At 45.4% G+C, this 14,697-nt stretch overlaps 1 protein-coding gene across 1 annotated transcript; it reads left to right on the forward strand.

Annotated features, from left to right (window-relative positions):
* Positions 1 to 460: 460 nt before the first annotated feature.
* Positions 461 to 11,492, forward strand: VSX1 (visual system homeobox 1). The gene is made up of 5 exons (XM_086925345.1): positions 461 to 866; positions 4,168 to 4,246; positions 4,453 to 4,576; positions 8,541 to 8,721; positions 11,229 to 11,492. Exons 1-5 carry the CDS (start codon positions 488 to 490, stop codon positions 11,489 to 11,491), a joined length of 1,026 nt encoding a protein of 341 aa, XP_086781471.1. The 5' UTR covers positions 461 to 487; the 3' UTR covers position 11,492.
* Positions 11,493 to 14,697: the final 3,205 nt, after the last annotated feature.

Here is a 14,697-nt window from a genome sequence, read left to right on the forward strand (position 1 = left end):
TCCCGTCAGAGGGTGGGCTGGCTCAGCCTCCTGCACGCGGCCTGGCTGCTCATTGTCGGGGACAGTTTAGGCGGGAAGGGGTTGAACTCGGCGAGTTAGAAGTGGGTCGCGCGGTCCCCGCCAGGACAAAAGGGGGCCTCTTCAACAGATGTAAAGTTAAGTGAAATCTGTCATGTGTGCAGAAAATGACCGTCCGAGAGGAGACCAGAAGACGGGGGGGGTCGAAGGGGAGGCGGGAAAGGTTATTGGATTGTAGCGGGAAATTGGTGGCAATTAATCCTCCGGAATTGGGGACAAGTGGGCGCACACTGCCCCCTCATGCACGCGCGGGGGGTGTGGACGGTGTCACTGAAGTGGGCGGCCTCTTGTTGGAGCTTTGGACTTCCCAGGGGATGAGGGAGGAGATAAAAAGCCCAGAAGAGCCCTGGCCCCTTCCATCCTCCGGAGCAGCAGCAAAAAAAAGGGAAAGTAGTGGCCAGCCGTCAGCATGACAGGAAGAGACGAGCTCTGCGATGGGAGCTCCAAGGGGAAGGTGTTGGTGCCCAACGCGGGCAATGAGAGGCCCGCGCGCTGCAGCGGCTTCCGGTCCAAGGGCTTCGCTATTACCGACCTGCTGGGTCTAGAGGCCGACTTCCCGTCCCCTGTGGCGCCGGGCCATGGCTGCGAGGGGCCCGGGCCGGGCATGGGCGGGGTGTCCATGAGCGGCGGCTCCTTGCCCCTGGGGCTGGGATTCCTGTGCGGCTTCGCTGCCCAACAGCACAGTGGTACCCACTGCCTGTTGCCAACACACATGCCATTCCTGCAGCCCCGAGCCGAGCATCATCAGTACATGCACCCGTCGGAGCGGCACAAGGAGAACATCTCTGGTAACATTTTATACATTTGTGTATTTATCTTTACTAAAATATTATGACTTCCTGACTCTGAAAATTAACGATATTTCATTAGTTTTCTAATTGCTAGTTCGATAAGCCAATGTATTGTTCCTTTTCTAATCGTTATCACCATTATAAGAAAACAACGAATAAAAGATAATATGTTTCAAATTATTCATGTTACTAATAATGTTGCTATTGTTGTTCTTGTTATTATGATGATTTTTATTGTTATTATTATTACAGAGTTAATGATGTGGATGATAACACCAACACAATCATTTTAAAGTATTTTTCGTTAGTATGTTGTTTTTTTCCTGTAAGGTCGCTATTTTCAGAATTGTATCCATTTCTGAAAAGAATATCTTTTTATTTTATCACGGTTTTTGGAAATATATTGATTGAGATTTCCCTTACGCATTTCTCCAGCTCTGTGCCAAATGGTTTCTAAAATTATACAAATAAAGAGTATAGTGGATCCCCACTTTCATTTCCCCTTGCCGAGGATCACACATTTCTTGACAGTGCTGATTCCTTGGTATGGCCAGCCCAGTCCACCTTGTGGCTACGCTCTCTCGCCTTTTATCGGCACTTACCGTTCGGGCACTGTTGTTCTCAGCTGTAACTTTCCTACGTTGCAGCCAGGAGAACCGATACATTCGGGAGATATTTCTGATATGAACGTCTGATTGGGCCAGTAAGTTTGCCTCTGCCTAAACTGACTTTTGCGAAAATGGCTAAATCGCCATTGCCGACCTGCTGGGGATATAGACGGGCTGTGGCAAGTTATCACTGAGGCGCCCGGAGAGACGATTTGAACGTGTGTGGAGCGCAACTAGCAACCCAGCGCGTCGAGCCAAAATGTTATTGTTTTAGCGGATAACGTTGGAAACTCGTACACTTTGAATGCTCGAATTTGCACAGGCACGCGAGAATGCCAATTCAACATACAAATCTAATATTTAAAGCGCCTAATACATATGCGCCAGCCAGGTTTTGTCTCGTCGCCTTTTATAGAGTTAGAGACGAGGTAGCGCGCTCAGTAAGGTAGCCACGTTTCTCACGTTAAAGACGCTTGTTCTTGCGCCTTCGGAGTCTCATCTTGCCCTAGGATCGAGTAACAAACATTTACGGGTACTAGTTGGGGAGAAGTAAGCGAGAGACGGGGTGTTGGTGTGGGGGGTGCGTTCGGTTCTCTAGTCTTCCCTGGCAAGGGTTGCTCTGCAGCTTCCCTGCCCCAGCGTAGGGAGCTGTCCGAAGCCGCTTGGTGCTGAAATCAAGCGGGAGCGGCTGTCCGCTTCCACCACTCGATAGAAGTTTAGCCCCTCCCAAAAGAGGCGAAACGCAAAATGATGACACCCCCGCCAGCTGTAACATGTGTTGAGGGGTCCCTGAGACTCAAAGAACTCGCGGATGTTCATTGACCTTGGGCTCAATGGGGGTTTAGGACCCCCTCGATCTAGGGCTGAACTGGGGCTGACTCTGTACTGCAGGGCCCTTTTCACCCGGGTGTCTGCCGCGCTGACTGCAACAGGGACCTGAGCCGTTTCCCACCTTCAAGCGAAAGCTGTCCTAAGTCCTTAAGTCTTAGATAGATTCTATACATGGCACTCCAGCCTGCCCCATGCTTGAGGCTTATTTTGTTAGATTTTTTTTTTTAATTGAATTGGAGGGGCCCAAAGTTTTCTTGGAAGCCCCCCACTGCAGAACATGTAAAGTAACTGGTGCTATGTAAAGCGCTCTGATGCCCGATTCGGGTCAAGTTCGCGCTATATAAAACTCTCCAGAAAAAAAAGAACGCCGAGGGTGTGGAGTCTTTATTCTCTTTAATATCCTTCTCTCCCTCCTCTTGCCACTCCCTGTCGAATTCACTCTCTGTTGTAAACTCTATTTCATCTTCCTTGGTCAGTATTTTGCTACCTAAGCCCATGTTCTCCCCTTTCTTCATTTCTGTTTCTTGCTCCGGGTTAAAGTCTGTACCTGAAAACCATGCCTCGTTTAAACACCACCCATGCCTTCTGGTGCCTCACAAGCCAGCACAAAGCACTGTAGCGCAGGCTATCTTTCCATAAAACGTGTTCTACCGATATATGTAGGCTTTTTGAGAGGATTTGAAGTTAAGCACCGTTTGTCCAGGTTTGTGAAAGCCGAGGGATTTCACTGCCTTTTTTGAAAACCATGTAGTTGTTTCATGTGTTTCACGTGAAAAACTCAGATTGCTTAAATCACGATTCTCAAAAACAGACTCCAAAATGTAGACAGTCAAAATCTCGTCCTTGGATACCACCATAAAAAAGTGCTCTGTATTTAATTTCTCAATAAATGTTCACTTCCCAGCATGCGTGGACTGGGTTCATTTATTATTCTAACTCGATTCTTGGCGTAGGGGTTGGCAAGTGCTTAATAGGGGCATTAGATGCAAGGCGAAAGTTTGCTACGGAGATATTTACCTATTTTATATAGCGCCTTCTACCCCTGACGTGGGGCTTAAAGCGAGATTTAGATTTTGGTAGTCTTTGTTTTGGGGCCTGGCCTTACAAAAGTTATTTTACATTATTTTTTTCAATCATGTCAGCAGCACCGGGTGGGAATTGTTGCGAGCGGTTTCAGGTGGTTCCTGCTGGATCCAATTGTCCTCGGGGTGGGTTTTGTGCACCGGCGGATGTGACGAGAACACATTTCCCGTTGCTTCCAGCTGCATCTTAACGTTGGTTATTGGTGGAGAATTGTGTCTGTTGGTTTCAGTTGGCACTGCCATTTAGCAGAAGTATGCCGATTGTATTTTGTCCTTTTATAACATAGTCCAGTGTACAGAATGAAGTCCTGTGCAAACACTGGGTCCAGGAGAAACCTCCTGTACCTGAACAACCGTGAATTCAAGCCAGGTGTTTCTGAAGTTTCAGCTGTGCGTTGGTTCCCCGTTCCAGATGAAATAATTTCTGCACTATTCTTCCCCGGGTCCAGCGCGCATATTGAAACACACAGGAAAGATACTCGTGGTTTTAGACAGAGCGGATTGTATTTGTGTGTTGCAGCCGTTAACAAAAGATAGAATGACTCGTGTTCACAGCGTTCCAGCGACACTTGCTTTCCACATGACCACATGACATCAGCAAAGGAAATTCACTCAATAAGAAACCTGCACACGCCCTAAGTTAGCTCCCGTTCAGAATATAATTGTATCTTCTAAAACATGTCTAAAAAATATATGTTTAACGTCTCGCCTTCAATGGTCAAGTATTTAGGCTGCTACTCTTTTTTAACTGATAAACGCGTGTGTTTTTGTACACAGATGACGATAGTTTGTCTGGGGATAAGAGCGACCTGAAAACACCCTCTTCACAAATAAAGCGAAAGAAGCGACGGCACAGGTGAGTGGCGCTTGGATATCAACTAACTGCCCCCTGTGGACTCTGTCACCTCGCTCAAATACATATCTCGTCCATGATAATCACCATTATTCTCCCTGTTTAAAGCCAACGGGTTTCTAATGCACGCCCCCCCCCCCCCCAAAGGATGGTATTTTTTGTTTTGATATATCCAATACTCATGTTCCACGTTTTTTTTCTCTCGGTAGGACCGTGTTTACTGCTCACCAGCTAGAAGAATTAGAAAAGGCTTTCAGTGACGCTCATTACCCGGATGTGTATGCCAGGGAAATGCTGGCCATGAAAACGGAACTTCCGGAAGACAGGATACAGGTGAGTTCAGAGAATTTTGTTAGACACTCTTGTTACATGCACACAGATACACAAACGCAAGTATGGTGTTGACAATTTGGTGCCGGTGCTGAGCACCGGAAAGCACCGGCTCAAATTAAGCACAGCCAAAGAACTACCATCACAGCTACTAGCCATAACACTCTTAAAAGTGTGACAATTTAAACTATTGCAGGCCTCAAAGTTATAAGAATTGCTTGGGGGGAGGGGGAGCTATTAGCCATTTTCAATCTATATTGAATTAATAAACAACTGGCATTCTGCTTCTCTCTAAATAAGATAAACAGCGCCACCACCTGGCATACTGCCATAAGTACTGGTGTTGAAAAGTGCCAGCGAGTCCCATCATTTAGTAAAAAAAACACGTGGGGCGTAGCTTGTTCAGTAAAATGAGCAGGTAGGGGGTGGGGTGGGGGGGGGGGGGGGTCAGACTTTCTGATAACCACGCTGCCATATAATATTAAAATACATTATGCGTCACAAAGCTCCCACAGAGGGGGTTAAGGGACAGCGGAAAGGGAGAAGAATGCAGATTGGTGTGAGAACTAAGTGAGAGAAACAGTATGTTGTAAAATAATCACATTTTTTTAAAGGACTTTCAAAATAGAGATGAGAGAGTGCGTGTGTTTTTGTCGGGATGCCCGTGCATAAATCCTAAGTGAAATCCAATAAACACCTCACCATACCAGACTGAAGGCACCTATACCCAACTAGTTTTCAGAAAATACATTAATTAGGGGGGTGTAGCGCCCAAAGTGCCTCCCTGAAGCTATACCCCTGGACGCAGTATCTCAATGCGTGCCAGGGCATGCATAGTTATGTTACAATGGGCGGCTCTGCCCAGCAAGGATGCCACTGCAATGCCTACATTGGCGGGAGATGACTGAGGAGCAGCAGTTTCACCTAACCTTTTGAGGTGTAACTTCTTTTGGACAGTGTGCCTGCGTGAGCACCCTGCCAGACGCCCAGAAGACGATAACACTGTAAACATGCTGCAAAGCAAAGTATTTTAACTGTGGAATACAGGGAGAACTGGGCTTGTGAACCATACAAGAAAAAGTACCCTAGAGCATGCTTTTGCCCACGAGGTGGGTGGATCAGGACCCTACACTGAGCAGTGTTACCCCAAGGCCTTTATATCACAGAGGAACAAGAGCAACCCACATGTCCTTGCAAACTGGGTATTAAGTGTAAACTTATAACAAGTGTTCACATGAAATTTATTTCCATGAAGATTCTTTAATTCTTTTATGACAGATGTGTCCTGTTTTATTATTAGTTTTTCCTTCTTTGATTAAATCTACACAGAAAAAAATCTGTGATAATAAGAAATTGTTTTCAGAAATAAGTTCCATGTGAACACTTGTTATTAGTTTACCCAAAGGCTTTTGGCATGTGTCCAAATTAGGAATCATGCAATCCTTGATAAGACTCCTTCTCTTTGGGGACACTCAGTGCTCCCCAACAGCTTAGCTGGCTTGCCAAGTCTGTACACTTTTTGCTTATTCTCCAAATATGAAATAAATTCAAAACCACCACTAGTCCGTTATGTATGTTGCATAAACGCAAGGGGTTAAATAGGCAGGTGCACAATATGTTACAGAACATGCATTAGATAATAGCAGGTTCATTGGTTTGCTCAGAGCAAGCCGACCAATCACCTACCACAGAATGTCGTCAATAACAGGTGCTATATGGCTGTTCCGAATATCTGGTAGACTTCAGCTAATGTTAGGCTTTGGCAATGAGCAGAGATGTAAAGAGAACAGGAGAGAAGCAAGAGCTTAGCTCGCAATCGTGCAGCAGGTGCAGTGGCATGTGGCCCAGAGCCTGAGAAGCCCCTGATTATTATAGTGTTTCAGTACTCCAACAGAGGCAGGGTTGGACTGGCCATAGCTGGCACCAGGCATTTCCCTGATGGGCCGCCAGAGTGGGGGCCGGTTTTGGACCCCTGGGGGTCTTTTTATGTTACCAGGGGCTAGTTTTGCAGCATAACGGCAATATCGGCCCCCTGCAGATGTGAGACGGGAGTGGTGCTTCCAACTAGCATCCCCCCCCCCCCCCCCCCAGGGAGCCGGGCGAGCTGATGCCAGGGCCGGTTTCGGTTCCCAGTCTGGCTGTGAACAGAGGTCCTGGGATACATTTTCCTTCCTTGCACTAGGGGCCATGCCACCCTTCATTGGTCACGGAAGAGAGGCCAGCTCTGTCACATGCTTGTGCTGCTAATACCAGCCCTGAGGCCAGTGAGTGCTTTAATACTTGAAACTCACCCGCTGAGCTTTGTCGGCCTCCACAGTGGCCACATTAAGATCAGCAAGGGCTAAAAATGAGCAAACTGGACTGACTGCATAGTCAGTAATATTACAACACTCTCTTGCATGGGCTATGTACTCATTAACATAGGCGAGGGCCGTGTTGATATGACCATGCACCTGGATACCCCTCGGGGTGATTAGCGCACTCTACAAATCTCCAATTGATTGATACTCTGTGCAAAATGTGAGCTGTAGTTGCTATGCTGATACTACTGTTGCATTCTTCAATCATTCACACCAAAATGTCACTCATGTAGTGTGCCTCATTGGATTGCACCACAATATAGGCCCGAGCTGCTCTCTATAAGAGCGCCTTCAACTTGTGAGTCAATAACAACTGATGGCCGGGAGGGGGCGTCCGTCCCTAACATATACTACATTCCATGCATAGATGGACTACCAAGGTCAATTAAAAACAAGTTAATTGAATATATAAAAGAACTTCGTTAGCTAAGTACTGCTAGTAACAATTAGGATCTTAAAATTCAGAGCACAGTATGATTAATATCACACTGAAGAGACCGCCTCGGCACCCTGATTTCAAGGAGGTTTAACTACACTCTGAGGGGAAACATCATTTACCACGAAGGCATTACCACTACTCACGTTTACCACGTGACACTTACCACGCAGGGTGCCTTCCACGCAGGGTTCCTTCCACGACGTCTTTACCACGGGCTAGGGGGGAGACGTGGTATTCCTTGAAGTCGATCAGCGTGGGCATGAGGGGGCAGAGGGAGGGGGGGGGCTCGGAGGGGAGCTTGGGGGGTCTGGGGGGGGGTCTCCCCCCCCAAAAAAAAACAAGCAGATTAGTTTAACAAAAAAAACGGGAAAAAAATTAAAAGAAAGAGGAAAGAGCCTCCCCCAAAGACGTGCTGTGTACGTCAAAAAAACAGTCCTTTTTTTATTTCGGTGTACGTGTTTTGACGTTTGTTTCAAAGGAGGATGGAAGTAAGGGCTCGAGGAGAAAGACGTGCAGGTAAGACGTTTCTACTCGTAGACAAATGCAACGTTGTAAATACCAGCGTGGTAAAGCCACTTGCGAGGTAAAATTCGCGTGGTAAAGCCATGCGTGGTAACTGAAGTCGTGGTATAATCATATAACCCACTCTGAGGATAAGATCACAAGTTATGTTTCTAAAAATCCCTTCAATTTCATGTTACTGTTTCCGACATAGATACTGGACCGAAACAAAAAGCAGAAATAACAGGGTATTTTTTTACTATGTATGGTATCAGAATATTGGGCTGTCAATACCGTACTACGAATATATTGTATCAAAAATACTGATGATCGAAGTATCAACAGCGCTACAATATACAGGAAATTATAGGTTTACTATTCTTAACGCCACATATATATACTTAAAAATATACATACCTTCCACTTACGTAGATGTGGAGTTAAGGATTGTAAATCTGGCCAAATAAGATGCCTGAAATGCTTACAATGCGAGAAGCAGCCAAGGGGTTAAAGAATCTTTACTTTCAAATGTTGGTTTTGTGTAGGATCAATCATTCTAGTCTTGGAGTATGCAGACTGTATATACCAGGATGAATCTGTGTGTAGAAATCAATGGCTTCCTTTGAATGAAGAGCGTGCCATGACTGTCTGTTTCTTCTGTCCACAGGTGTGGTTTCAGAACAGAAGAGCGAAGTGGAGGAAGCGCGAGAAGTGCTGGGGCCGGAGCAGTGTCATGGCGGAGTATGGACTGTACGGGGCCATGGTCAGGCACTCCATCCCTCTGCCAGAATCCATCATCAATTCCGCCAAGAGTGGGCTGGTGGGATCCTGCGCCCCCTGGCTGCTTGGTAAGTCAGCAGAGCTGGCCTCCTATGATGCATTTATGGCAATGAGAAGAGGTGTGGTGTTAGTGTAAAGTAGACATCCACAAAGAAAGGCACCATTAAATGTAGAGCTCCCACCTTCTCTGTAAAGCTGTGCCTTTTTAAAACAGTTTCAGACTCATCTTACCTTAGTTTTAGAAGAGCCACACCTACCAGAGCACCCAGATCATCCTGCGCCGATCTGGCCTGCATCACCAAAACACGTCTGGTGCGTAGAGGTGGTAGGTCCTTCAGCTTCCTAGGAGCCTAAGCTTGGAACAAAGGGCTGGTAGCTCTGAGAGCATCAACAGAACTTTCCCACTTCAAGAAACAGTTGAAAACATTGCTTTTTAAGAGCAACGCCTTTTAGTAGGGCAGCCATATGTTAGATGTGAGAGCCAGGACACTCCAGCCGGAGTAGCTGTGCACTTTATAAGTACTGCTCATCCATCCATCCATCCATCCATCCATCCATTCATTCATTCATACACTCATTCATTCATTCAATGTCAAAAAGCAACGACCAACATCATTTTGTTGTGTGTGCAGATGTTGTGACGGAGTATGTTCTCTGATAAATAGTGCTTTCCTCTATGCACACGTGTAGGCAGAACTGTTGGTAAACACAGTCTTAGTAGCTTAGTGCCTATGAGTCAAGAGACTAGGGCAGTCATTGTATCCGGCAAGACTAGGGGCATCCACACCTGATATTATTATTATTATTATTATTGCATTTATTGAGCGCACAGCTACCCGGAGGTTTCCCGGCGCTTGCCTTGGGAACCCGTCCTGGCTTTTCCCTGTGAGATAGCCCCTACAAGGCATCCCCAAGGTGAAAGCCAGGCATCCCGCCGCAGGGGGCCGTTGTGGAGATTAAGCAAGCTTAATGCCCAGAGTTGCAGAGTGAGAACCCATGATTAGAGCAGGCACCGAAGCGAGAATTATCGAGTCCGTGGACATTTGAGCTCAAGACCCTGCCGCGTCGGGAATTGAACCCTGGTCCCGGGTCTGACCTCAGCTTCCGGGTCTGCCTGCTCTACACCGTGAGCCACACTTCTCCATGATTTCCCATCTTTTCAAAACCCCGCTCCTTCATTTGTATAAGTAAGCATGTGCAAAACTCAGGGACTCACGTCTTTTAAAAAATTTGTGTATTAAAACAAAATAAGCGGCATTAAACAGTAAATGTAAAACTTCACAGATGTTAGCCCACATTATGAACAGAGGGATTAAAATGAGCAACAAAGCTGCAATGTAAAAAATGAAAGAAACAACGGGTATAGGCGATACAAAACAATAAAAGGGTGTGTAGCATTAAAAAAACAAAGAAGTCAAGGCTGCTTGCACTACTCCAGAGATGCCTGCACTGTTGCACTGTCTAACATGATGACCACTGTTGGACCATTTACAATGCTGAGCTCTGAAGTCATTTATAGATGAAAATTGGACTGTGGGGTGTCCTTACTCAGCAGCAGTAGTGGCCCGTGGTGGGAGTGCTGCTGGGCGCTGACGTGTGTCGGGGTAGGGGCACGAAGGGGGATAGTAAACTATATATTACGGCTGATTAGAGGTAGGTAAACATATAAATAAATTAAACGAATTTTGTTGTGCGCGCTGCATCGCAATTGGCGATGCAGCTCACGCAACAAAATTCACTTTATTTATTTATATGTTTACTTACCTATAATCTGCTGTAATTTGTAGTTTACTAACCCCCACCCTGCCCCTCCCCCACCAGATGTCAACGGCCAGCAGCACTCCCACCAATGGGCCACTACTGCTCTGCAGACAAAAATGCAACAACTATTGAATTTAAAAAAATGAGAGAGGACGGTCAGTTTTTGAGGGATGGGACAAATCTTGGTTCTAAAATGAAGTGGCCTTCAGTCAAGTGTTATTGTAGGTCAGGAGAATTAATGTATATGGGAGCTTTGGACCACGCAGTTGGCCTGCGTCTCTTCAAGGGCTTCGCTCTTCTTTTAGCATGTACTGATCCAGAGGGTCAGTATGGTTCCTATAGTGACTATGTCACCTCAGGAAAATCATTCCCACCAGTCTTTGAACAATTAATTGTTCATTGATAAAGCTTAGAAGGAGGATTTAACCAACATAAGTGATTGCATAAACCCCATATGCAGACTCCTCCCGCAGGCGACTCTGCATTCTAGCTGCTAGCACCAAGCCAAGGAACTTCCTATTCTATCTTGTGTGCAAGTTAAGGAAAGCCATTAAAACTCACATTTCTTCTAATTTTTGCTAATTAATAGTAGGCTCTGCTCCATCCTAGCACTAAGAAACTTTTTTTGATGGCTATGCACTTTAGGAAATGTCCATGCATTCATAAACGATCAAAATAGTTTGAATTCTTAGTGAACTTTCTGAATTCAGTAGAAGCACTTATTTCACAACCAACTATTAGATGACATCATCAGCTGTCCTGCCTCTGCCTGGCTTCAGAGCTCTTTTAACTCTGTTCCTTTTCTGTTTTGAAGGAATGCATAAAAAATCCATGGATGTCTCAAGAAAACCTGAAAACGAGGACTCAGAGACATCCAGGCTGAAGAGTGAGGAGGAGGACTATAAAATCATCCAAGTGGACTCGCCAAGGAACTCTCAAGAGAGAGAAGTCACAGTGGACAGTGCGGAAGACACCGCCATGGACCTCTCGAGCACGGCCAAGCACGACAGCCGGGGCACTTTCAGGCAAGGCCTTGGCGGCGACGGGCCACTGGAAGTGAATGACAATGGGCACTGAAGTCAATAGGGAGACAAGGGGCGGGGGGGGGGGGTGGGGGGGGAGAGGTAAATGAAATGCCAGCATTTGTAAAGCGCACAGCTACCTCTAGAGAGGTGTCCCGGCGCTGGGGGCCCTTGGGAAGATTGAGCGAGCTATTGCTCAGAGTCACATGGTGCTGGTCTAGCCTGCCGCCAGCGCCGGGGATCGAGCCGTGAACCCCGAGGTCCGGAGTCAGGCACCCTGGCCGCTGCACCACACCTCTCAAAAACCACTCAGGTGGAAAGGAGTAAAAACGAGTTTTAAAGAGCATAAGGAGAGTATAACGGTGGCTCGGCTGCAGACTGCCATACAAAGCGCCCATATTTTGAATTTCCGACATCTTTTTAAAAAAAGTATGATATTTTCTAAATTTTTACTTGCAAGGTGTTTTTACACCATTAGACCGATAAGAAAATAGACCCATGTTAGGTTTCCACGAGAAAATGCATTATTTCTTTTTAAAGAAGCACAAGTAACCCAAGTTAGGCAACTAGTATTTTATTTTGTTGTGGACTTGAAAGCAGTAATTAATACCAATGCAGCCTAAAAAGTATAGGCAACAAACCCCTAACGAATGCTATTTTAAATCTACACCATCCTGAAGTCCTCCCTTGTTCTGAAAGGGTGGGACAAATGCCTACCCCCCATCTCTGCTGCCGCTCCTTCGCCCTATGTCTCTATGATTCTCTGGTTATTGTGCCCCCTCAGTCTACCTCTTTCACTCTTTTGTGCTAGCTTTGTCTCTCTCTCTGTCTCTCCATCTCTCACTCTTTCGCTCTCACTTCCTCACAAAGCTAGGTTACAAAGAAGTGGTTTTGCACTTATAGCCCTTACTTAAGAAGGTGCTCATCTAATATTGTACAATAGTTCAACAGACTCCCCGCTGTACTTTAATAAACCCTCCATTCGATAGGTTTCTACCCTGAGAAAGTTTAAGAAACTCAACTCACTCTACATATCCAAGACAAGAAAACAGCCTGCTAATCGTACTCAAATGGTCCCACCTCTAAAACATGGTTTGTTTCAACATCCAATACTTCAATGGCCTCCTTCTCCCATCTCCACTTGGGAGGTGTTGTCCATTTTGAAGATGCGCAGCACTTGTTACTCATGAAAGTACTACTTTGCTGGCTGGAAAAAGTTGCAATTTGCGACCCAGCTTTTTGCTACCAATACCTTGTATTGCAAACAGACCTCTGTATAAATAGGTTGGTTTGCAAAATAAGGATTCAGAGGGGGTGGCAGAACAAACTTCTTTAAAATATTTATAAGGCAGGTCTCAAATTGCGACTCCCTTGCAATGGATGCCTTCACAGGGATGGTGGCCAGCAAGGGACAGCGGACCGCTTTCCGGTAAAAGGTTTTCAAAATGCATTTTTTAAAATTAAAGCAGCTTTTCAAATTTTGGAATGAGTTTAGTACATGAGAAAAAGTTATTTTGCAGTTCGCAATTTCTCTGGTTTAGCAAATCTGAGCGCTTGTAACCGGTAAAAACAATTGCTCTGTACTTCAGGCCTGTATTTTCTATTGAAGCTCTTTACATACATGCATTTTAGAGTGTGGAACCTTCTTAAAACGCCCCGGTGAGAACTAAAGCCTACGATGAAACTGTTGCTTCTGGTTCTCATGTGGAAGTAGAGATGCTTTTTATCTGCACTAGGTTCTGTATTGCCTCGTGGACACGTTACACTTTAAATCCGAGGTACCTACCAATCTATGGTTCTTGTATACTACCGAATGATACTTGTCGTAATATGCGGTCAAAAAAATGAACAATATAACACATGTACATATTGAGCCGGGATGAAATGTTTATAATATTTTGGGAAACCTCATGGTGGAATATTTTGTAAATAATGATTGTTTGTCAAGCAGTGTTCCGATGTCAGGATTGGCTCCTGGCCGATTTTTTAAAAATTATATCTATATAAATATATATTTATGTCCCTAAAGCACTTTAGTCATCTGAATTCTGTTTTTCTGTTTTGTCTGTCGATTATTTATTGTGAAGCCAAGAATAAAAAAAGAATCCATATTTCCGACTATGGTGATTTATTTCATACTTATTGTGTTCTGCTCTGTTTTGTCTCAGACAATGTTCACCCCTTTACTTTTAAAATATTCATAATTTTTCACCTGTTTCCTTCCAATCAGTGCTTAATTTGAGCCGGTGGTTTCCGGTGCTCAGCACCGGCACTTAACCATGAACACCGGTGCTTTTAATGAGCACAAGTTAATGGCACATTAATTTAGGTAGAGATCAAGTGATTTGACCAGAATTACAGGATGTTTAGCCGGCGCCAAAGACTGCAGCTCGGGCCATTAGGCCACATACTCTCTCCACTTTCATGGTTAGCAGTTGCTTCTGTTTTAGGCGGAGCTGACAGCGGAAATGGGCTGGTGCAAGCTGCCTACTGACGAGAGCCCTGGCACTTATATTTCTACAAATTAACCACTGCATCCATTACATTGTGTACCGCTACTTTTCAGGTTTCAGGGGGCAGATTTACTAAGTGCTTGCAATGCCCTTAACTGGGATTTACGAGGCCACGCAAAGCCACCTTGCATGACCCTGCATAGTTTAGTAAATCCAAAGTAACACTAGACAGCACATTTTGCTGTCTGTGTAACTTTGCGACAGGGAGGTGTTCCATGGGTGGAGTATGGGCGTTCCCATGCATCCACCTATGGTTTTTGACAGAATCCCAGATTTACAAAGTTCTGTAAACCTAAGATTGCGCCAAAATGGTTCACCTCCCCAATGTTGGTGTAACAAGGAGAAATATCTTTATTTCTCCTTGTTATTTCCTCTTTGTATGCATGCTGCATTCAGCAGCATACATACAAAGAGGAAATTGCCATTCAGGATTGTTTTTGTGCAGGAATGTGTTCTTTTCTGCACAAAATAATCCTGCTCTTAAAGCAGGCACCCAGGGTCGGCTTTATCACTGGCGGCACCCAGTGTGACAATGTTTGTTAGCGCCCCCCCAAGGACCACCTCCTCCACTGATTCCCTCACTAACACCCTTTTAACTGTGCCCGTCAAGTCTCCATAACGGCTCTGTCTCAGATGCATTAAATTAGTTTAATAGCACCGCCGCCACTCGTACCAATGTAGGGTGTGAAAGCCCTTTACATCACACACTATACAGAGGCAATCAATCAGAGGTGTGTAAATCAGTGTC

Source organism: Lissotriton vulgaris, chromosome 6 (genome assembly GCF_964263255.1).
Source record: "Lissotriton vulgaris chromosome 6, aLisVul1.2, whole genome shotgun sequence".
Lineage (NCBI taxonomy): Eukaryota > Metazoa > Chordata > Amphibia > Caudata > Salamandridae > Lissotriton > Lissotriton vulgaris.